This window comes from Pecten maximus, chromosome 13 (genome assembly GCF_902652985.1).
Source record: "Pecten maximus chromosome 13, xPecMax1.1, whole genome shotgun sequence".
In the NCBI taxonomy this organism is placed as follows: domain Eukaryota; kingdom Metazoa; phylum Mollusca; class Bivalvia; order Pectinida; family Pectinidae; genus Pecten; species Pecten maximus.
In genome coordinates, this window is record NC_047027.1 from 29506587 (window position 1) to 29532413 (window position 25827).

Consider the following 25827-nt stretch of genomic DNA (forward strand, 5'->3'; position numbering starts at 1 on the left):
CGGCCCCACTGATGTTTCCCTGGTATCTGCGTACTTCAGGTTTCCGATGATTGTTATAATTTGTAATTGCCGCACGGTATATTTCATTACTTAAACGCATTCCCGGGCCATTCCTTGAATAATCTACTCTGTATAAACCGGCGTCGGCCCCACTGATGTTTCCCTGGTATCGTGCGGTAGCTTCAGGGGTTTCCGATGATTGTTTATACAGTTGTAATTGCCGCACAGGTATATTATCAATATACCATTAAACGTCATTGTCCACAGGTGGCTACGGCTGGATAATCACCGAAACAGTTATTAGGTACAATAAAGAATTCATTTTGTCAATTAATACCCATAACGTGTTTGTAAATGTATCGTAATTAAGAAATGTTTCATGCTGCCTGGCTTTCCCTTCGCGGACCTCACTACACGAACGTACCCGGATGATGAAGTCGGAGATGATGGTGGCGACATACCTTTTGTAGTACTCCGTTTTTATAATCAACAAACATGGATCTCACGACAGCCGCCAACATTAAGGACCAATTAGAAATTGAGGCTAATTCCTCAGATTCGGAATCTGCACATGTAGAAAGTGTCAGATCGGTTGATTGTTCTGACTCGGTGGAAGGCCTCTTAAAACAAACAACAATCAGTGATTTGTTTTCAACCGATGTAACGTTACACATAGTGTCATATTGCCAGTGTTAAATTAAATTATGTTATTCAATTGAAAGTTTGAATATGCATAACTAATGCACAATGACATCTTCTTTGTAAGATATTTTTTTATCATTATTATATGTTTTTTTGCATTCAACGACGATATCAAGTAGAATCTCTACAATCCGGAACTCTCTACAAACCGGCCTTATTTACTGGTCCAAAAGGTGTCCGGTTTAGACAGAGTGCACTGTATATATATCAATCATAAAAGGAGGCAGGAAAGGGGATGGAGGTGGGCAAAACCTTTGGTAAAAATATGGTCTAGAAATAGAAGATCAAAATAGGCAAATAACTTAAACAGATCAAAATTGACCGTGACCGTATTACGCACCTTGTTCTGCCATCTTGGATCTTCAGCCTCTGAGTGAAGGCAGCTACGTCATGCGCTTTTATAGCGTTCTAAATTTGGCAACATATTAAAGTGATTTGCTTGACCATCTCACTCCTCCCTTTACTGCCTCCTTCAATAATTACTGTAAAGTTTCTAAATAAAAATAGGAATCCTTAACAGAGTTCTGCCTGCATAAATGGCATTAAAACAAGTTTTAATTTGTATTTATACAGGGCATCCACCATGGCAAGCTTGTAAGACTGATAATAAAACTCGGACAACGGATCTGATTTGAATATGGCCGTTTATTATAGTAAACGACGGTTGTTAATTAATCAGTATTGACACAAAAGTCTTAGAGAGACCAACCAACCAATTGTTTTCCCATAGACCTTAGTGTTAACGTTTTGGATTATTTCATTCAAATTCTTGAATTGAATATGACGATTATGGTTTATAACAAAAGTTTAGGGTCTGATATAACACCTAATCAAAAAAAAAAGTTGGGTCCTTCAGCTCAAATTTTCTCCAGGGTAGCCATTTTGAAAATAGGTGAATTTCGCAGTAAAAATTCTCAAAAATCTTAAATGTTTACCTGTTTACTATTATTACGTGAACTTTTGGGAAAAAAACCAATCGGACTTAAGAAATTTATATCAACATTTCTTATTGATAGTTACCTATCAGGCTACATATCTATTTTCTCACTTCATAACATACTGGCCAATCAGTGGCTGCCAGACATTTTATCCTTGGCTCAACATTCTATACACAGGGACCGTTTCAAAAATATCTTTTTTTCAATTGGTTGGTTGTTCCCTATAGCATCTTTCACATTTTTCAAAGATAACTTTTCTGGAACAGGATAGAACCATAGGATATGCTATCAAAATATGCAGTGCCTGACTGCAAGTCTTAGGCTGGTAGGTTGATTCTTCTATTGGTACCGGATATGAAATGCTTAAGAGAAAACCACATTAAAATTGAGTTAATTTTGAAATGTAAATTTTAATATCTTGATAAGATTTGAATTTAAAGTGATGGCTTTTGGTTAATAGCCAAGTATAGAAATCGTGCTACTCAGAAATATAAACAAATAAGATATAGAATAAAGATCAGGGGGAGATAACTCAATGTTATCTCCTCCACCCCCTAATTTCTGGTCTTTTTGTAAAAAATGAAGAAAATAAGGCCGAACGAGAAAAATAATTAGGAGTGGAGCCATTATTTAGATAAAAGAGTCGAAACACAGACACAGAACACGGAACCGGGCAGGTGACAACAAAAAATAACCAGATATATCACCAAACACTGAACTGGGGTAGTGACAACAGAACAACCAAACATATCACCGAATACCGAATCGGGGTAGTGAAAACAGAACAACCAGACATACACCCACACATTGAATCGGGGTAGTGCCAGCAGTACAACCAGCATACCACCGTACCCCGAGCCACGATATATACCGCTACAATTGAAATATAGAATGTATGTCCGTATCTGTCCGGTCTATGGTCCTCCTTGTAACACTACATGTGTCATATTTTCATCATCAATCCCCCCTGAATCTCAATTTCTCTCTAAATTCTGCTACAATGCCTCCAAGATGAGAATCCCGTCCGAAAATGTGCTAGTCGGTCCCATCATCTGGTTTCCAGGGACGCTAGATGGCACAAAATGTCATATGCGGTAGCTATATGTAGAGACCAACCAACCAATTGTTTTCCCATAGACCTTAGTGTTAACGTTTTGGATTATTTCATTCAAATTCTTGAATTGAATATGACGATTATGGTTTATAACAAAAGTTTAGGGTCTGATATAACACCTAATCAAAAAAAAAAGTTGGGTCCTTCAGCTCAAATTTTCTCCAGGGTAGCCATTTTGAAAATAGGTGAATTTCGCAGTAAAAATTCTCAAAAATCTTAAATGTTTACCTGTTTACTATTATTACGTGAACTTTTGGGAAAAAAAACAATCGGACTTAAGAAATTTATATCAACATTTCTTATTGATAGTTACCTATCAGGCTACATATCTATTTTCTCACTTCATAACATACTGGCCAATCAGTGGCTGCCAGACATTTTATCCTTGGCTCAACATTCTATACACAGGGACCGTTTCAAAAATATATTTTTTTCAATTGGTTGGTTGTTCCCTAGATGGGGATCCAATCCCGCCACAATGATTACTGCCCACAAACAACCGAAACCTCGAGATTATGTGCAGTGTCACAGGAATCATCCCCCATCCGCAACCATGGTGGAAAGCAAATGCAAAATGAAGAACAAGATGAAAGGTGTCCATAACATTTGATAGTTAAAATTATCTACAGCAACCCAATTCTTACGGCAACCAAGAAAATTTATGTAAAAAACAAGCCGTTGTTTCAAGACAAAAACATTTATCAAAAACAAGAGATGATGTTGAAGTGTATAAACTCCAGTTTATACGGCCGTTGTAACTGGTACAATGTTATTTACTGCCTACACAGTGTAAGAGAACATTGTTATCACTTGTAATACACGTGGTACATAAAACACATCAAAAACATGTACAAGTTTTATAAAACCTACAGAAGTTGTAGTCTTATCTTCTCCAAAAGTTGACAGAAAAATACAAAAAACATTGGTCTTGAGACCAACTTCTCGACCCTATGCCCAGAAGATAGTCTAAAGGACAAAAACTTAAAAAATACAATGAATGTTATACAAACGTAAAACATTAAGGATGTCATAATATAACTATGATAAGGTATAAGGTATGCTTAAACAGGTTCTTAAAACCCATTATTTGCTTTAAAACCAACTACTCGACCCTATGCCCAGCAGGAGGTTCAGAGCAACAAATTATGAAATAACTATTTCTATGTCATTACGACACAATGAATAAAGTAAAAACCAACTAATGTAAAAGACCAACTACTCGACACAATGCCCAGTAGATGGTATCACAATCTCAAAAGTCATATATCATAAAAAGTTGGCATCCTAATGTACCGTTTAAAAGCTAAAGAGTGCCACCTGCCCATCTGTTGTATTTCATCATCCGCCACACCACTGGCTGCTGCAAGGCTTGCTGCACCTATCCTGAAACTATGACTAGTATAAGGCAGGTGAGCTAACCCTGCCCAGGCTAGAGAACACTGTAAGCAACTGTTGAAGTAAGAATATGTAATTGGTATGCCATTGGGAAAGCAAAAAAGTGGCCCTGCTAAAGAGCCACGGAGAAGTAAATATTGGTGGAGGGCCAAGACGGGGCAGGTGGCAGGTTAGCAGGTTTACATTGTAGTGATAATGTAATGGGCCGGATATTGTAATGCCCCTTGAAAGAGCGAAAAGTGAGCTCAAGTTTGGAGGGACAGACATTGGAATCATGTGAAAGGGTAGCATCGTGAAACTGAAGAACGTGCGACGCAGACTTATTTAGAGCCATCTCCCCTACACGTAAGAATGCATGGAATGCCAAAAGGTACATAGCTCTAATCAAGCAGATCTGATATGCCGACTGGCACACACTTGGTAATGAATCTACTAATTTTGCCAAAATGACAGGAGTAATAGGTAGACGACTATCAGCACGAGAAGAAGTTCGTTGTACCGACACTAGCAGCTTTTTAATGATGAACGACTGTGACCGATCAGGGAAACCTGCCAATTTATTCAGGTATGCAATGGCTGCAATATAAGTTGAAATTGTTAAAGCAGCTAAACCAGTTTCATGAATATGAGTTATGAAATAGGCTAACGTACCCACATTAGTAGGTATAATGGAAATGGTTGGATAAGTGCAACCAAGGAACTGCTGGAACATCTGATACGCCCTAAGGTAAGTCCGTCTTGTTTGTGGGGCTGTAGCAGACAACAAAAGGTCTATCAGGGACTTTTTCAGATTATCAGCAGGTGGTCTGGAATTGACGTTGGATGCCGATCCATATATTGTGCTTGCTGCCGAAACAAGTCCACCTGTAACCGAGACAGATGGTCAGCAAGAACATTATTTTTTCCAGGTGTATGGCGTGCTGAAAATAGAATGTTATGACGTAATGAAGCATGACAAAACGCCGGGTCAACACCATCAAGGTTGGATCTTTACATGTTTGCTTGTTGATGATATCAACAACTGCCATGTTGTCACAATGCAAGACCAAACACCTATTGCACAGAGAAGGACCCCATATTTCGATCGCCAGCACAATGGCAAAGAACTCTTTAACCGTGATATGATATGATGCGAAAGACGTGGGCCAGGAGCCAAACAACCAAGATGTGTGGAAAATGGCTCCAAATCCTAAGTTACTGGCATCAGTAAAGAAATGGAGTTGGTTTGTAGTAACCCATCTATCAGAAAGAAACATGGAAATTCCATTGAATGATTCAAGGAAAACTTGCCATGCTGCCAGGTCAGCTTTAGCTTCACGTGATAAACGTATGTGATGATGTGGTTTCTGAAGGCCACATGTCAAGTTTATAAGACGTCGTAAAAAAGTACTACCAGGAGATATCACCTTACAAGCGAAATTAAGTAAACCAATCAAGGATTGTAATTCCCGTAAAGTTACTTTCTTACGACGCGAGAACTGTTCTAATAACTGGCGTGCTTTCATGATTTTGTCCATAGGGAGTCTTGCTTCCATTTTGGAACTATCTAGTTCTATGCCTAAAAAAGTTAGGAGGGTACAGGAGAGAAATGTTTTGCTGTCTTTAATGGGGATGTGTGTGCACCGACAGAATTCTAGGAAGTTGTCCGGATCTTCCTGAAATTTTGAGGTACAAGGTGGTGCTACAAATAAAAAGTCATCTAAAATATGAACCACCCCTGCAGCCTTAACCTTTGTTTCCATTATCCAATGTAAAGCAGAGCTAAATGCCTCAAACAAGCGACATGAGATAGAGCATCCCATTGGTAACACTTTATCAAATTACAAGAATAGCTGGTTTCATAAGTCCTCCAAATATGGTCTTTGCCAATGGTCTTGTGTGTTTTGTAATCACATCATCACGGCTGATATGTTTGAATCCTAAATATGATGGTACAAAATTCTGTACCAGGGCGTTTCTTGCTGATGTCATAGCACGCCTGATGGAATCCTTGCCTATATTAAAAACAGTTGACAACATCCTGTTTGACATGCCATCCTTCAACTTAGTTAAAAATATACCAACACAAGCTTTCAAACTTCTGTTTTTAGTATTACGCAATGTACTTTTCAAGTGAGAGCACAAACCACAAAACTGTTCCCTGCCTAACCCTGTGAGCGAAACATAGTCATCATTACTGAGTGCATCAGGTGAGTCAAAATTGATGCGTTGATCTTGACTTTTATTGGCAGCATCTCTAATACTGGTGATCAACTGTGCAATATCTGTCCGGTTCACTGAGGTCGAATCGCGAGATGCAACAATGCATTCTAGTGCTTCAGAGCTAAATAGTCCATGTTTTATATGTACAGGACAACACCTTGCGCCAGCTGGTAACAAAATACCTTTAAGTAAAAACAAACTGTACTTTGTGTCACGTGGAACAACTATCAAATGGGATGGAAAACTTTGACAAACAACGCACTTAGTGTGGCTTCCACCTGTCGAAGGTATTGACAGAGTTATATTTCGTGGAGATGACAATCTGCTTTTCTTCGCTGAAATGTCATGATCAGATGATTGATTAGACCTGGTCGATGAAGGAATGTTGGAGAGTTGATGTCTGCGATGTTGCTGACGGCACCTACCACAAATCACATCACCTTCTTGGGCACGGATGAGATATGTTTTCAATAAATACTTTCTCAGCGATTTATTTCCACTGATTGGTCGTCGTTCCACTGATTTGGTTCTTTTTGAGCAAACTACACAAGGGTAGGCTCTAGGTGCCATTCTGAAATATTACAAGAGGAATGAAGTTGTTAAGGAAGATTTGGAAATGCAATGCTTACTGTGATAGTAACGTTGAGATATATTATATTGTTTCACAGAGCTAACTAGCTTTTGGTATGACACAAAAATGTGTCATTTGAAAACAAAAAAACAAAAAACAAAACTAATGCATTTTCCCAACACAGTGAGGGCAAACAGACAATGAATGGTGTGTTTTAACCATTTAGCTAGCTAGTGCCGCAAGAGCCAACAATACAGGTTAACTAACGAAAAATACTGACTTAAATTTCTCATTCCATGTTTTACATGCATGTATAAACAACGACAGATGACATAAACCTGTATAACAAATTAATAGAAATCATATTATCTGTAATGCTTTTCGGTCTCGCATGAATATTTATAGAAAACTTGCGGGAAAAAAAATGTACCTTTATATTGTCAACCAAGTCTTTATCATCTTGACACATTATTTTTTTATCTTTGTAATTGTATGTATATGCTATCATCCCAATGTTATGTAACATGTATTTTTTCCATTGTTAAACAGTCATTTAACCTCAATAAGTCGCAAATGTTTTAACATTATGAGAAAAAGGCCTATAGGATTTTAGATTGGAAAATTATATTAGTCACTGACAGAAAAACTTTACTGCTTGTTTGATAGTAAAAAAAATATAAAAAATAACATAGTTACTTAGGAGGGATCGATCTGCCCATCATTACTACACAGGGACATCGCCCTAACCGTTTGAGCTATGCGCGCCTCTCAACAAAATCGAAAAATTAGGTGTATTACGTAAGTCATCTGCGTACACAAGTTTGTGTGCAAGCAACGTAAAACAGTTAATCTATTCCATTATTTAATTTGATTCCTTAATTTTTATTTACTAAACTTTTATAATTTCTATTTTGCCACTGTACATAACCCATAACATTCATTTTGTGACCAGAGAACGTGTTTGTGAGTGGTTGAGAAATGGCTTGTTGACAATGTCCCGTGTCTATTTTTAGAACTTCAATCGCATTTTTTTTCTCGGTAGGCCTAATATAAACTGAAAAAACGATACAGAAATAAACAACAAATGGAGGAAGGTGATTATTTTAATCATCATGTTACTGGATACACCAGTAATTAGAGAGCATTTATAATCTTTTGCAAAAAAAAAATGCTGTCCTGTCCCCAGTCTTTTGTCGGCTGCCCGTCGGCTGTCAACAGTGGATCTGTAGATTGCGGTAGGTTCAACCGGCCGACAATCTTAACAACATTGCGAACTTATTATTGGTGAAAATTTTAAGAGACAATCTATACATGTTGGGGACTAGAATTATACTTACTTATCCTTTGGAATTTGTCTTGGACTACATTTTCTTCTTTGTTGAAAACTGGATTCAATTTACACAACCCGGCGTAGACTACTCGCTAAACCCGGAAGTGATTTACCGCAACAAACAACACAGAATAATAGATCTATCAATAATCTTTATCAAATTTATCACGATTGAATAAAGAGACTATTTCAACAAAATATAAAACTCAATTTGACATCAGGTAATAACATAATTTATTAAAAACTGCCGCTTCCCGACCGACCAGACCAGTCCTAGGCGTGCCCGTGACAACGCTGTGAACATCGGCGCAAATAATGACATTTTCTGTCGTATTTTCTGACCGCCTTGTTCAATTTTCAACCCTGCGCAAGGGAGTACCAAGATTATTTTTTGGAATTAGCTAGACTATTGACTTATTATTACGTATGCAAAATTTAATGCTGGTACTAGCATGCGGAGGTTATTAGATATTGATGTGAACATCAAAAATAACATCATAGTTCACAAATTTGTAAAATAACGTGAAGTTTCTGCCAGTTTTTAGACGTCATGACGTCACAATTTTTCTCCCTATTTGCATATTTTTACTTACCAAGTACTCTATTGATAGAAAGTATACATGAAACAAGAATCTTGATAAAATTATAAATGGACATTTTTGGGGGCCAATACACCTCATTATTGCCCCTGCTCCTTTGTCATCTATCTGAAAACCTCTTAAGTTGTAATCCTTAGGATGAATTGGGATAAGACGAAAAGCAGACTCAATGTCTGTTTTTGCGATAAAGGCCCCCTTTCCGAACTGTTTTATAAGGTGGATAGCATCATCGATAGTCGTATAAGCCACAGTGGCCTCCTCCGGATTCATACCATCATTTATAGATGCTCCCCCCGGGTAGGAAAGATGATGAATAACACGAAACGCATTGGGTTCCTTTTTTTAGTACAAGGCCTAAAGGGGATACTTGCAAGTTGGGGAAAGGTGGTGCAAGAAATGGACCTTGAATTCGACCTAATTGGATTTCTTTGTCAATTTTTTGTTTCAAAGCAGTGGGGTTATCAAGGGCAGATTTTATATTTTTTGAAAGCCTAAATATACGTGGCCCCTGATATTTGAGAGTAAAACCATTGGTGAACCCTCATACAAAAATTGAAAAGCATCCCTCGGGTAACCCTCTAAGAAAGGCAGCAAAACTTGGACCTTAATAGGGGTTGGAAGTTTATTATTTGTTTTGTTGGTTTTGGGGGCGTTGGCCTTGGCTGGTAGCTGACTGGCCATTGCTTCCACCTTTTGAGGTGGAGGCAGGGTTGTTAGCGGAGGATTGTGACTTACACTGTAGTTTCCCCGCCTGCATGATCCAACTTTGTTGAACGACCAGCAAATTCCTTTTGGGACGTTGTTGGCCGATTTCTGGGGAAAGGGCTGTTGAACCGCTGGCTGGTTACGTGCTGCAATTTTGAGACCAATGGCTGTCGCCTCTAAATAAAATTCAGAGTGCATGTCACCCCATGAAGCATGGGGATAAAACTGATGCCATTGTCGAAAATTACAATCATAGTTCAGTGCTGCAGCAATTCCCGACCTCCTGTGTAGCGTTTGAACAATGCCGGCATGTTTCATAAGAGATGAAATAGCCCGTGGATGAGTTTGTACGTAAATGGCTACAAAGACATGAAAGGCAGACAACCACTGCTCAATGTTTCTGATAGAAAACGATTTTTGTTTGGGAACAATGGCCAATTCCGTGCCATGTAACTGAATTTTGAAATGTTCTGTGTCTGCTGACTTTTGAATGAGTAGCCCAAAATCAATGAACTCATCGGCTAGAAATTTCATTATAATTTTGGTATCGACATGCATACCGAGAGGTCGGGAGATGCTGTGAATAGTAGGATGCATATGGTTTGTCTCACCCGTCAAATTTGACACAACATTTGCTAATGGCGTAGTAATGTTCATATTCGATAAATGTTCCGGTTGTTTGATATTTGTATGCACTGATGGCATAGAAAGTCCAAGGTTAGCATGTGGAACAATGCTTGTCATATCTGAGGCTTGAACCGTCGGCGATCCAGATGCTGCAGCTGGAATGTTGATTCTTGGGGCCACTGTAGGGAGTACTTGTGTACTGTTAGCTGGTGGACCTGATGGAGGACTGTTGGTGCTGTGGCACCTGCGCCATTTACAGGCATAGGCATAATGTATCCCTCAGCCTTCATTTTTTGGAATAGCTCCTTAACAATCGTGTCGTTGGCAATGATGCGGGGCTTGCCAACCCCACAACTTCGACATGAGGAGCTGGCGGTTGAGCCTCAGGATCTTGTATTCTCGTACTTGTAGGACGTCTCCTACCAAACAATGTGTTTTGCAGTGCTGCACGCCTACGTGTCCTCCTTGAAGGACCTGGCCCATGCTCTGGAAAATAAATTTATTGAAACAGTATCTGGATATCAATATGTCTCAAAACCCAAAGATCTAATGATTCCAACCTAGCACGAACCCATCAGTCTGTGAGGTAATATGTGTTGTAAAGTTAAATAAACACAAAGTCAACATTTAGAGCTCAAATGATTCCTGGGTGTTGATAATTACCGAAACAAATTAAACTCAAAACTATGTTGAAAGTTTTAAAACTGTTCAATAGTTAGAAAATTCCTTAGCATCTGATCAAAGAAAATAGCTGTCAAATAGCTAGGGAATTCATTCACCATGTTGAACGAAAATTATTTGAACTGTAGGTTAATAAAGTCTATGTGATACAAATTATCTGTTTACACAGAACACATGAACATGTATGAGAAACACACACATAAACGTGTATGATAAAAACTGTGTAGTACCATACAGTGAAACGCTTATTTTATAAACTACAAAATGTGCAGACACATGCTAACAGAATTTGCACAGCCCACATGAACTAACAAGGTAAAAAGCTGTAAAACACATGTGAAACGAACATGTAAAACTAAACATGTGAAATGCACATGTAAACAATACACATGTGAAATGCACATGTAATCACAGACTGCACAGCCCACATGAACTCACGTGGTAAAAACTGCACAACACATGATATGAAACCACATGTAAAATACACTACACATGTGAAATGCACATGTAGACAAAAGACTGCACAGCCCACATGAACTCACGTGGTAAAAACTGCACAACACATCACGTGAAACCACATGTAAAATAAGACTCCTCAACCAACATGTGACAAACGCGCATACAATTGTATACAACACACTACACATGTGAATGCACATGTAAACAAATCTGCAGAGCATAACTTACGTTACACGTAATCAAAGTGAAACTACCAAGGCAGCAACCTCCTATGTAAACAAAGTTTGACCTCTCGCCTGCCAACAATATCCGTCTGTAACAAATATAAAAGGTATCTGATCTCAGATATATATTACAGAAACATCGTGAAGATGCGACAAATGTAACGTACGATTCCACTATAACACTTACTATTGACCTAGATAAGCAACAGCTGGGCGGAAGTACTCTACACTTGGGCAGTCAAACTCGAAGTATGACATCACATACATCCCATAATAGCTCAAGTGTTTGTAAACAATACTGATAATGAATATGCATGACCTTACCTTATCGAGAAGGAAAATAAGTCACATGTTATCGGCAACCAATCGTAAAGTAGGGCGGCACCTCGGACAGAATAAATGTATTTGCGCATGCCCCCAGGCGATAAATGGACTCCATCCCTACACAAGACATCCAAAACACCGTCCTTGAGACCCTTATGTCGCCAGTAGAAAACTTTTGAACCCACACAGCTATGTTTCAAAGACATATTGATAAAATCCACATTGTCGTTATAGATATCAACAGGTGAACAACTGCATAAATACCGACTCGCTTGACACCAAATCCCGCCATTAACCACTGAGCTATAGAAAGTAGGTCGGTAACCAAAGTGTCCTTCACCCTCTCATAATCGACACAGTCTAAGTCGTTTCCTCCAATTTGAAGTAAAACCACAGAGGGCTGTACATTCCGTATAATATCCGAAATCCAGCGAGCATACAGCTGATTGATTTTACCACCACTTTTACCGACACAACAAATTGCTAAACGGTCTGGGTCAAAACCAAGGTTCGTCCATGAACTCACTAGGCTACCATCTAATCTTTTGATGAAACTATGACCCAATACCAGGACCGAAGACATTGTAACGGACAATCCAGAATGTCAAAAAAACCTTTGGTAAAAATATGGTCTAGAAATAGAAGATCAAAATAGGCAGATAACTTAAACAGATCAAAATTGACCTTGACCGTATTACGCACCTTGGATCTTCAGCCTCTGAGTGAAGGCAGCTACGTCATTTTATAGCGTTCTAAATTTAGCAACATATTAATGCGCAAAGTGATTTGCTTGACCATCTCACTCCTCCCTTTACTGACTCCTTCAATAATTACTGTAAAGTTTCTAGATAAAAACAGGAATCCTAAACAGAGTTCTGCCTGCATAAATGGCATCAAAACAAGTTTTAATTTGTATTTAATTCTCCAAAATAATTATGACATTCGGTTTTGTTAAAAAATACGTACCACTAATCGAATCAAATATACGGTGTTTTTGAGCTAGAACATGTGATAACTATTGTCTTTGGCAATCTCGTATCGGGACAAACCAACTCGTGGTTTTACAAAATAAACGGATCAGTCTACATAGTCGTTACCACTTCCACACTATTGCTTTATAGCATGTTTCCAATCATACATAAAAAAATGCCAAAATCCAAGATGCTTGCCTGTCTCCCTATCAGACTCGAGATTAAATTAGCACACTTGGAGATTATGATTAACAGACATGTGACGTTTTAGAAAAATCATACCTGACACATGTCGATAAGAAGGAAGACGGACACTAGTCCACAGAGACATTCGAAGAGCCAAACATATGTTGATGGTGGGCTAAAAATAGGGATAACAATATTTACAATTCATGATTCAAATTTTCAATCAATTATAATTTAGTAATATGCCTTGGAGTCAACATATTTCTTCGTCTAACATTTAGCGTTCGGGTTCCAAAGGAGATTAAGAACAAATTATTTAGAAATGTAATCAACATGAATAGCCAGCCTTGACTACATTTATTGGGCGGTCTCTCCTCCTTATATCTTTGTGGAATATACTTGACAAAGTTTATTTATATTACACCATTTGTAAAACAAGTTATACCAACTTATATTAATCATGCTTGTCGGACCAGATGGAAAACACTGACGAGGTCGGGCAGGTGACCCCATTACTTTTTACGTCGGATTGAGGAACCACGACTGCCCAAGGTGAAAGGCAAGGGAGTTATCAATGTGCCACCCGACCACAATATGCTTTACGTTAAACCAAATTCAGTTCATGTTGTCCAGTTTTGATCAAACACAATTCCTTTTCCCTATATACTTTTGGGGCCTATTGCCTCCTTGTAAACAACAATGGGTATGCTTCACCCAAAAATCCTCCAAACTCAATTTTATCAAAATCCATCAGGCAGGTTTGAAGCATGCTAATTGAAATTGTTTGTCTCTATTATCGCTTTTGGTTGGTGACCCTGAAACTCATATCCACTGTTCATACAAACATAAGTTCCCGTTCATTTAAAGATGATTGGTAGATCAAATGTATACATAATCATGTCAGTCATTAGTTACATTTGGCCCTACCCCCACAAAAGGGTTATATGCATATAGACGTACTATTTACACTGTTTTTACAACATTGGTTCCCCCACCATCAAAGTATGTTTCAGACCAATATTGAACACAATCCTGTGTTTGTACCAACGATAAAAGATTTTATAGTATTAATTGCTCCTAATGAGCCTCACCCGACAAAGCAGAGGGCTTATAAAGGCGTTAGCCTGATTAATTCGAAACAAACATGCCCATGGAAGCCCTCAGCTTAATATAAACTTACTCCATTGCTTCAAGGATGCTTTATACCAATGGTTGGGTTTTCAGAAATGCTAATTTCTCATAGGAGTCGGCCTAAAGATTATATTACACTTGGAGTTCACTCACCAATACAACGCTTTGTGCCATCAAAGTTGATTCCCCTGGCGAACATTTAATCAAGGACGCAGATTGTCATAAAACAGATAAGAAATAATTATCTATTTCAACGAAACATTCGACTAAATAATAATATAAAAAACACTAAGTATACCGCCGATAACATTTATTTTTAAAGCATTTTGTGGAAAGAAAATAAAAGTATAACGTTTGTCAACAAATAAGATTTTTTTTATATCTTGCATATTTTGTTTAGCGTAAAAAGAGCATAATTACTTACACTTATCCTGCCCAAAGATTACAACTTTACCATTTGTGCAAAATGTTTGTTTTTTGGAATTTTATGTGTGTATCTTCAATGACTTGATGAACGATAGAGGGTATAACAAACTTTAGTGGAAACATGTGCCTTTTCAAAGAATACGGTATATTACATGACCCAGAGTGACTAAACAAACGTTGCTACAATGTACCAAATATACCTTAATCTCAATGTTCTTTTGACATTCATTTTTTGGACTTTCTTCAGGTAAATAACTATATAATATCCATTATCTGAAATATAATTTTAAAGCGGTTCTATCCTAGATACGAATTCGCATCTGATGGAGACATTAAACACCTAATACAGTGTACCGTTCTCAGATTAGAGATAGATGTGTGGGTGTTGGATTTATCTGAATTTTTAGAAACGAAAGCCGAAACCCTAAGATCAAAACGTTGGTGATGATGATGATACATGACAGAACATCCAATTAATATTCATAGAAGATTAATGTTATGACAAGTCTTCTTATGAGATAGTAAGGTGTAAGTACAAGATATTAAGGTTTACGTACAAGATGTTAAAACCGCAGCCTACAACACTGCGCCAATGCGGCCCCATCACACGACATGATTGCCTATAAGATGATACCAATGCCTGCATCACAATGTATGGATATATATATAAACCTGAATGGCTGCGAATTGTACTTACATTACATACATTTAGCATAGTACAATTACGACAGGACATTTGCAAGTCGCAAACAATATATTTCCTTCTATTATGTTACAGGTACATACTTATATATGTATGGGTTTCTGGGTAGCGGTAAGTCTCAAGGGGTTAGATATGCATACAAATTGTAGCAAGGCAGCATTTTTACGGGTTTTATACGTTGGTTTGGGGCTCACTGTCTTCTTGTGAATTTATTTTGATTCTTATTTTTACGTTTTTGCTCGAAAGTTATAGCATTGAAAGTTTTGTTCGTTTTTGTTTTTTGTTTTGTTTTTGTATTTCTTTTTTGTCAATTGTACTTGCCTGGGTATTACACGTTTATGTTTTGTATACATCATGAACATTTTTGCAATATCAAACGCCGACAGTTAGTGGTGCCCAGGGTTAGACGGCAAATGAATACTATATATTTGGTGTTGTTGGTGTAGTGTTTAGCGTTTGCACATCAGTGGAGAAAAAAACAGTTCGGGTCATCGTAAGTTTAATACGTTTAAGTCTATGATCTGCTTAGAGACGCACAACCGGATCAGACCCCGTATATGAGTTGTGAAAAAATTGCATTATTAATGTATGTACAATATTTCAAAATATATTCATAGCGAAACAAATGAGCATGGCATTGAACAGGTAATTTTCAGAAAATGCTTGTGATCGATATATTATATTATATTAAAGATGCTACAACTCTGATAGGGTATAATAAATTGTCAGTCATTATTTTGACAATAGATGGCATTTAATCTATATATATGCCTATTTAAGACCACAAATAAACAAATAATTTTATAACGTTAATAAATTGTCACCATGTGGTTCATACTTTCTGTTTTCAGCGCATGCGCAATATCAGTACTTCATTCAATATGGAGGCGGAGCAAAATTGAATGTCTTCGGGACGCAATTATTTTTTTTTATTTAAAGGTAAATAAGAAGATGAAACTTTCCGAGGGTTGTAATAATGTCAAGTGTGTAACTTTTATTCCTTAAAAAAAATACATACGCGTCTATTCGTTTTGTGTTTTGTGTTTTTTTTAATTGATAACAAATACTATCTGTCGCAGGTGTAGTAACTCGAAATAACGACTTAGTATCTCGTAATAACGACTTAGATATGTCGTAATAACGACTTAGATATGTCGTAATAACGACTTAGTATCTCGTAATAACGACTTATCTATGTCGTAATAATGACTTAGTAACTCGTAATAACGACTACGTATCTCGTAATAACGACTTAGCTATGTCGTAATAACGACTTAGTATCTCGTAATAACGACTTAGTATCTCGTAATAACGACTTATCTATGTCGTAATAATGACTTAGTATCTCGTAATAACGACTAAGTATCTCGTAATAACGACTTAGATATGTCGTAATAACGACTTAGTATCTCGTAATAACGACTTATCTATGTCGTAATAATGACTTAGTAACTCGTAATAACGACTAAGTATCTCGTAATAACGACTTAGCTATGTCGTAATAACGACTTAGTATCTCGTAATAACGGCTTAGCTATGTCTTAACTTGGAGCAAGTCATCTGCGTGGTATTATTGCGTGCACAAATATACAACAGATCAACAACGACTGGGGTTAAAGCCACATACTCCCAAACAACCTAAAATTCTAGTTGCACACATGACGTATTAATGGCAATCCAAGATGCTCATTTACTTTCTCCTAACATTAAAATGACCACTGGCCTGGACGCTTGACCGAGGGAGTCCGACATCAGTGTATAAAAATAACTCGCTGCATTTAACGAGGCTACAGCTGTATGACAACGTGCACTGCACATAAACTACACACATGACCGTTGTTTATATATCGAGCATACGTGAATTTTGCCTAATAATGCTTTCATTTAAACATATTAACAGAATATTCGCGTAATAACTGAACTAAATAAACATAGTTTACATTTAGATACTTAATTCTAAAATGTAGCAATATGCATACAACAAAACATCGATACAAATTTTAATCGGTGTAATTTGATTGAAGTGAAGTGATTTGGTTGAGTATTGGATGACCGTCTTTGTTTAATGAGGACCATAAAATACTTACCGACAATGATAATACCTTGACACTCACATTTATGGCTGCACGTGTAATCTATTTTAATACATGCCTTGCTGTGTAAAACCATCGAAATAATAGGTGATGAGTAACACTGTTGTCGGTGCTAGGCAGAATTCATGTCTCAACAGTTGCAATATGATGTTCTTTCTACTCATTTTCGAGTGTGCTTACCATGAACACCATAGTACAAACTTATTAAAATACGCAACCCCATGGACATATATCTTTAATCGAATGATACTTAGCAACACCAATAACGAACAACAAGCTAACATGTATTTCTAACTTTTAATCATTTCGTTTGGTTCACGTAAATTTAAACAATGATAGTTCAATCACATTGTAGTCAAATGCATTCATAGTGAGTCCCAAACCCTGGTTTCATTGTTGCATTACTCCATTCATGTTCAAAGAGTAAGAGCCATTTCTCAAATAGTTTGCGCGAGTCAAGTGGTTGTAGCTATCAGTGTGTACACATTTTACAATTTCAATGATGTTTGCATTAAACCGATCAATTTGATACTACAGTAACTAACTGTTACATTTTTGAGGAAATAAGGAAAACAACAGTTGCATATTTTGTCATAACAAGTTTGTACAAATGATTGTTTTTAACTTGAGGGACGTTGGACAATCTATATTATATCATGTTTCGGAATTGAGAAGAAGATTTTTGAAATATATGTCATTTTGAACTTTTCAGGCCCCGCCTCTCAGGCTCCCGGGGGTGGGGACAACATATTTCACAGTTTTGGTTGAACATTCATCGAATTTCGTCGCAGGTAAATTGTTTACAAAAGCACGAAAGAAAACGATGGACAAAAGGCAACCTAAAATCAAGTCAGAAAATGGCACTGAAACAAAGAGCTTCACCTTTACATCTCATCAATGATGATCTTCCGATTTGTTTCTTGTGAAAATGCCAACAACGTATATAATATTTAGATACTAAATGACTTACTAAGCCATATTTTACACTGCGCTCCACTATTCCAAGATAAACTTTTAATGTATGCATATAATATACCAAACTTGTAGATTCCAGTTGAACATTACCAGTTTTCGTGTACTCTTAAAATCTGAGATGGCCACTTGGTAGCGATATTGTGATTCTGGTCAGTCCCAAACAGTTGTACAACCAAATTAAAATGGGATTTGAAACAAGTATGTGCAATATTTTCTGATAATAAGCAATCGAAAACTAAAACTGATTAATCCAATGAAGTCACATGTCTCAACAGATGACTTGCCGCAAGTTAAGACATAGCTAAGTCGTTACTACGACATTACATACTTTTTTCGCTGAGACCCTAACAGGCTTCCGTAATATACAGAGTGAATAACAGTAAGTTTTTTTTTTACATTTATATTTCAGGATAGATATAGAGAGAATATTACATGGTAAAATCCATAGCACATGTCATATAAGCTTGATGAACCTATGTCACATAAAATGCTTCAACCATGTTTTACTAAAATGATTATTTAAAATATCTCACTATGTTTATCATATACATTTTAGACACTTAATGTTTGATTCAAAATTTTAATAACATAAGAACAAAAATGCTAGTGATAAAAATTTGATATATATACCAGTCAGGTTAACACCAGCTAACGCAAACTGCTCTTTCGCTTGTTTTCCTTTTTCATATCTTGTTGGTTTTTGTTCAACAGAAAACATGTAATATTCAAACAATTAAGTCATAGAACACAAATTCACAACAACTGCAACTGTGTTCTGCACCATGCGTTTCAATGTTAACAATAACGATTATGTTGAATTGAGTTTTTGCTAACCAGTCTACATCTTTCCTATCTGTTACGCTTCATTAGATTTATAACTTGCAATCTCTATAAATCACTGTATATCATACATCCTCCTTTCCTTTTGTTGCTAGGATGTTGATAATTAAGTACTGACGAATACAATACACATACCCCCTCGGACATTCAGACCAGAGTTTACAAAGGAAGTGGTCGTCTGCTGAATTACCAATCGGAACACCTCGGACAATTTCGTCGTGGTCATCTAATCGAACACCTAAAAGGATTGCAAATTTGATATGGGTCACGTGAATCTAGCTATATTACACAGGGTTTGCATGATGTGTATTATAAGAGATACAATACTATTACTGTGCGTGCAAAAAGTACGACACAACGCAAATGTAGTGTCCCAGACCGTAATAGACTCGACCGACTTTTTTAGGATGTTTCGTCCCTAGTGTAAAACAAAAAGGAGCCAATTCCATTACACCACATCATACCATCTCGTGTCACGTTTAGCTGACATTGGTAAACCATGAGCACACTATAACAACACATACGTTTGGTAACTAATATATACACTAGATGTTATGTATGATTTTATTTCCATTTGATAGTCACATAAAATTAAAATGATATTTATACACTGTCAGTAAACATTCAAAGTTTCATTTCACTTATATAACAACATGGCAAAGTCTTCTTTGATCTCCTCTCTCCAACCAGAGCTTGATGAAACATTTCATTATTGACGAGTTCCCTAATGTTGTATCAATGTTAATCTTTACAAGCGATTGTGGTATTAATATATGTCCCCCTGTTACCTGAAAAGAGATAATGAAATATAAGTGATGCTTTACTATATATATATATATACAATGTATATATATAAGTCCGCAATTGTAGCTGTGATTTGAATATGATTCAAACATAACCAACTTATGAATTACCAAAATATACACAGCGAAGTGTTTTGTATATGCATAAAAAGAAATTATTATGAACAATACGGCCCTACATTATTGATACATTTACGGTTGCAGTGAGGGCTTTAATGTTATCATTATAAGTTTCATAAAGAAAATAATATATTCACTTTAACAAACACATACCGGACGTTGTACTTTGAGGTTCGTCATAAATGTTCGGATCTGAACGCCCCGCCAAGGACTCGTACTTTATGTTCATACAACAAGACAGTTCATCCACATCAATTACTATGTACAGAATGTAAAATTTCTTATAAATTACAGAAAATCACAAGTGCTGATTATTTACCTACCCACTATATCCATCATTGTCAGGATCAATTTGGTTAACTGAAAGTACAATTAACATATTCGGAATTTTGTTTAATATACATAGATAATAATGAATCAGATAGTACATATATAACAAAAACAAAAACCTTAGCTTAGAAATCCTCTTCGCGTATGGTATATGGTATAAGATATTGATATATGTTGTAAAGTGCAGGAAGTTCCTAAAAGAACGCCACTAGGAGGTTACGGTTAGACTAATGGAATTTCTCAACGGACAAAACATGTATTAAACCCTCTATAAATCCCTATGACTTTCATAAACAAGTCATACAATTCATATTTAAAGTATAACATTATTTCCAGATTTACCTTTGCGATAAACGGATACAACCTTTCTAGGTAGGTTTCCATATTAGTATATGGGAGGGTTATACATATATAAACAAAATATATATTTAAAATCGAACGCTTAAAATTTGTGTCTTGTGTAACAATAGGGCTTACCATGATGGTGTCCTCCGATTTCAGAATACACGGACGCCTTGGCAACCTGATTGGTATCAAGTTGTTGATATGGAGATCTGGATTGTATATAAATTATAATATATAGCATAACAAAGTCACCGCGATACGCTTAAAAGAAAGGAATAATAACTAATTAAGTTTTAAATTGGCGTGGTTTACGATTGTGGTCTTATCTTTCATTTTCACTTTGAAGTCCGAGGCCTGTAATTAAGAGTGGTGATTCACATTTAACACAACAATACTTTTCGTTCAAAGCAAAGCGTATCGATCAAATCATTTGCGTTGGCATTTGCTTAACCAGTAAGACTGTATCACATTAAAGATTTTACGCATCAGAATCATGTGTAAATATATATTTGGTTGTTTTTTATTCATTTTATTTTTTATTTTCATTTTTTTTCATTCTTGCAGCACTTACGGTATATTCTAGTGTTGATGTGTTGTTTTTTTTTTTTATTATTTTTCATATATTTTTGGTCCAAATAAATGAGGACTGATTTCCTAGTGAGATATTTTTATTGTTTTAAATTTTACATTAGGCCTAAGTTTGGCTTGCATGGTACATATGCATGCAGCCAGAAAAAATTAATGTACAGTAAAACTCACTTGTGTCGATTGAATCGAATACATCGGATGAGTCGAACGTTTCGTTCGGTCCCGATTTTTTCCCTTCTTTATCTTAGTAAATTAAGCACGGATGATTCGAACACTGTTGAATCGAATACTGCGGTAGTGCCGAATATATTTTGTGGTCCCTCCCTTCTAAACTATACCAAAATTTCCATTTTTGTGTCGAACATCGAGTCGTCATGCTGTTTCGGGTAAAATTTGCTGACCGAGTGTGACCGATCAGCCGTAACGGTGCTACCAAAGCCTATTGTTAGTTTCCGGCTGTCGGTCGCGCATCATCCCATTGTTTATACAGCTGGTGCGCAGGTGAAGTAAAGCGTTCAGGTATACATAACTAAGAATAATATGTGCAGGTTTTAGTCTACAAACCAATATGTGTTCTGTTTACTGTTTTGATACACATGGCCGCCGAAAAAATAAGGAAAAAATAAACGATAAATTACATATTTTCCATCGAAAATGGCACAGAAAAAAATCTTGTCTGTCATTGATTTATTTAAATATGCCTAAATTCTGAATACGACGATGCAATAGTAGGGACAATGATATGCGGGATGTTTTAACTCTGTTCAAAAGATCGTGGCAATGCATGATCATGCAGCCGATAAACACTGACCGCGCCCTTCACATTTGATACCAAATCAGCACGCGTACGGTCGATCAAAGTTTCATGTGCTGTTTATTGCTTAATATTGTTAAATTGTTATTAGATAAAGGGATAATTATTATCATGTACAATTAATTAATTTCCTTTTTACTATTTATTGCTATTTTCGACTATGTTATCAGGCACTTGTTCTTGATCTGCATACAACCAATTATAGTCGGGTATTTTGTCTCCGTATACACACGAACACGGATAAGTCGAACCATCGGATAAGTCAAATATTTTGCTTGGTGCCATCGACTTATACGAGTTTTACTGTACATATATATGTATTTATACTATTTGAACAAATTATTTTAAACTTGAAAACAAATTTCAAGATTTATGCATAGCTTCACTCAAATGGGATAGAGTAAGAAACATGAATACATATACTGTACATATGTATTTCTTTTCCTAAATAAATTTAAATTATCAAGATTACCAGGTCAATATAGTGGACCATTTCTGGTATACACCAATATTGGTAAATTTGACTAAGTTAGACTAAAGAAGCCACGGAATCATACATGAAATCATAATGATACTATTTTTCTTTTTATTTACAGTAGCTACTTGTATATAGTTGCTCTTGGTAAATGAAGGTGTTTACATCTTTAATTATAAATTGACAATCGACACTTAATGGTCATAAAGACATTGACAAGATATAGCTTACACATAAATCAGTTAATATATAGGCCTCCATATGCGAAGTACATGTAAACACTGGTAAATATCATAGGCTTAGTTTGATGTGATAAATATTACGGCAGTAACCATGATCCACAGCCATGCTGCATATATATTGAGACAATTGAGACAAAAATTATGAACATGAACACGTCGGGAAAACCACTAGAAACGGATACCTGAATCACGTACTGTATCACAACTAACACCATGTCTTGTGTAGGGCCAGTGCGCTCTACTAGTACTATATATAATACTAGTATTCTAAAATCACTTCATTTCTCAATGAAGATTCTGGGTCACGCGCCGATATTCCAAGAATTTCTGACCGGCGAATCACTTTTTTGTCGGCGTTTGAATACATAGTTTACATCGGTGATCTATTTTTACAATGCCTAGACGTTTTTAGGTCACGTAGAAACGAGAGATCATCAGTGAAAGGCTCACTTCCCTTCATCAGTCCATGCAAGCAGCAAAATTGACAAGCAATCCTTAAATGAAAACCGTTTGGTGTCGCTAAGAATTTGGCGCAAATACAATAAAATCAGGTGTGACATAACACCTACCTTACATATATGGATAAATGAGATATTTATTTATCTCGGAACACCCATTTAGTCCCATCTAGGTGTTTTATTTCGTCTGTATAGACCCTCGCTTTACGCTGGTCAAAATTTCATACTTGACTCGACGCCATTTGCTAACTATACTTTTGTATGTAGGTCGCGGGTCGACTAATTACCCTAATCAGCACGCGATGGATCGAAAAGAAAAAAAATACAACATTTATTTATATATATATTGCCGCTTATAATTAATAAATAATGAATTTTGAATAGAATATAACAGGTTTTAGGAAATAATATGCCTAGTTTTCTTAATTTAAACGATGTAAGAAAAAAACAATATATGATATGTGGTCTTTTCGGTCCATTGCGTTTGGATTTGGGTGGTTAGTTGCCCTGTCACTTACAACATGGAAAACCAAATTTGACAGAATCGGAAAATCGTTAGCGCAGTCCGTGGCGGAGAACATATCTGTGATTCGCGGCAAATTTTTTCCTTAACGTAAGCAACGAGGTGAAAAATAAATGCTGGAAAAAGATAACAGATAGGTAAGTGAAATGCGATTTTGTGTTGTTATTTTTTCATAGTAGCGTCTACTCCGGATGTTACGTCACACGTGACGTCACCAAGTTTGCTCCGCTTGTGTCTGATTGAAGTTGTATTGGTCGATGGGCTGTTATATTTTACTGTCACTGCCAGTATTTCTTACAATATCTGAATATCAGAGACGATGTTCCAGGATATGGATGTTTTGTCATGATCATTGTATGTTGCTTTGCACAAGCACGCGTGCAAAAAATCAACCCGGCGTTCAGAATGTCAAACGAATTCCCGTAGCCTCGAGCTCGTAGGCCTACTGGTACCGGTACCGCTGCCTGTAAGTAAACTTGTTTGTTGGCATTGATGTAAACAGACGACGCTAAATATGCACGAAAAACAATTTCCATTTGTTTTATATTTACTGCAGTAATACTTTGTCTCCAAATTTAATTAATTTTAGATTTCGATAGGCCTAGTCTGTATATTTGTTTGTGACTAAGCTTAGCTTCATGAGTGATTGTATACGTCTAAAATATCAACGGGAATCGCCAGATTGAGGTCAAAAATGTACCGAGAACCGACTCAGGTATCCAAGGTTGCCATAAAATGATGAGAACTTCCAAGATTTGAAAGGGCCTGTTTCCAAAACAGCCAGGATTATTTAATTAAGTACCCGCCAAAAATCTCCAGCCTGCGATATGTACTTTCTAACAGTCCCACATGGTTCTCGAATTCATGACCAAGAATTAGAGGGATAGTTGGTCGAGACACCTTAACCACTAGGCCACCATCATGCATGGCTCTTAAATGAATGGTTCCATTATCCTGATATTTTTTTTTCATGGGTCTCCTTACAAATCTATATTTAAATTGTTAATAAATTGCCCTTGTGTCATCGATTTTAAGTTTGAATTATGTTTTCCTTGTGCTGTCGATATTACTTATTTGAAATTAAATGGGGGCGATTCTGATGAACATTGAGTTATGCGTTCCTCTTTGAAATGCATATATATTAATTTGAATAAAGAATAGAAGACACATAAATTACTGAGTAGCTGTGTTTTCTTGTAGAGATTTTATGCGACTCACTTCTATTTACCACCCATTGGTATTTTATAGCCACCATTTATAAACTAATAAGTATGCGCAACACAAACACAATGAAATGTATGCCATAACAACAAACAATTTAATGTATGATGTATGCCATAAGAAACATAAAACTCTGATACGTACCTTTCCCTTCATATCGCGTAACATGTTTGATACAACACAGCGAGGATTGGCATATCATGCATACCGGAAGGCGAAAAGACGCTGATTAGCGGGGCGTCATAACGCTAAACAGCGTTATGGCGGGGCGAAAAGACGCTGATTAGCGGGGCGCCATAACGATACATAGCGTTATTGCGAGGCGAAAAGACGGCTATTAGCGGGGCGCCATAACGATAAACAGCGTTTTGGCGGGGCGAAAAGACGATGTTTAGCGGGGAGCCAGACCGTTAAACAGCGTTATGGCGGGGCGAAAAGACGCTGATTAGCGGGGCGCCATAACGGTACACAGCGTTATGGCGGGGCGAAAAGACGCTGATTAGCGGGGCGCCAAAACGGTAAACAGCGTTATGGCGGGGCGAAAAGACGATGATTAGCGGGACGCCATAATGGTAAGCAGCGTTATGGCGGAGCGAAAAGACGATGATTAGCGGGGCGCCATAACGATAAAAAGCGTTATGGCGGGGCGAAAAGACGCTGATTAGCGGGGCGAATTAACTCGCCCCGCTGATTAGCGGCTTCACGTTTTCGT

The 25827-nt window shown here is 36.9% G+C and overlaps 1 protein-coding gene and 2 long non-coding RNA genes across 3 annotated transcripts; all 3 read right to left on the reverse strand.

Annotated features, from left to right (window-relative positions):
* Nucleotides 1-790: 790 nt before the first annotated feature.
* On the reverse strand, nucleotides 791-12574 carry LOC117340837. The gene is made up of 2 exons (XR_004535479.1): nucleotides 12486-12574; nucleotides 791-954 (listed from the first exon to the last, which is right to left on the reverse strand). It is a non-coding gene; the product is annotated as an uncharacterized LOC117340837 (long non-coding RNA).
* On the reverse strand, nucleotides 8392-11704 carry LOC117340829. The gene is made up of 2 exons (XM_033902609.1): nucleotides 11552-11704; nucleotides 8392-10669 (listed from the first exon to the last, which is right to left on the reverse strand). The coding sequence occupies exon 2, from the start codon at nucleotides 10298-10300 to the stop codon at nucleotides 9326-9328; it is 975 nt and encodes a 324-aa protein (XP_033758500.1). The 5' UTR covers nucleotides 10301-10669; nucleotides 11552-11704; the 3' UTR covers nucleotides 8392-9325.
* Nucleotides 12575-19735: 7161 nt separating the features above from the next.
* On the reverse strand, nucleotides 19736-21010 carry LOC117340838. The gene is made up of 3 exons (XR_004535480.1): nucleotides 20927-21010; nucleotides 20273-20479; nucleotides 19736-19984 (listed from the first exon to the last, which is right to left on the reverse strand). It is a non-coding gene; the product is annotated as an uncharacterized LOC117340838 (long non-coding RNA).
* Nucleotides 21011-25827: the final 4817 nt, after the last annotated feature.

Bases quoted from the DNA above. Each gene is read 5' to 3' on its own strand.
- LOC117340829 (XM_033902609.1), bottom strand. From the start codon at position 10,300: ATGACAAGCATTGTTCCACATGCTAACCTTGGACTTTCTATGCCATCA.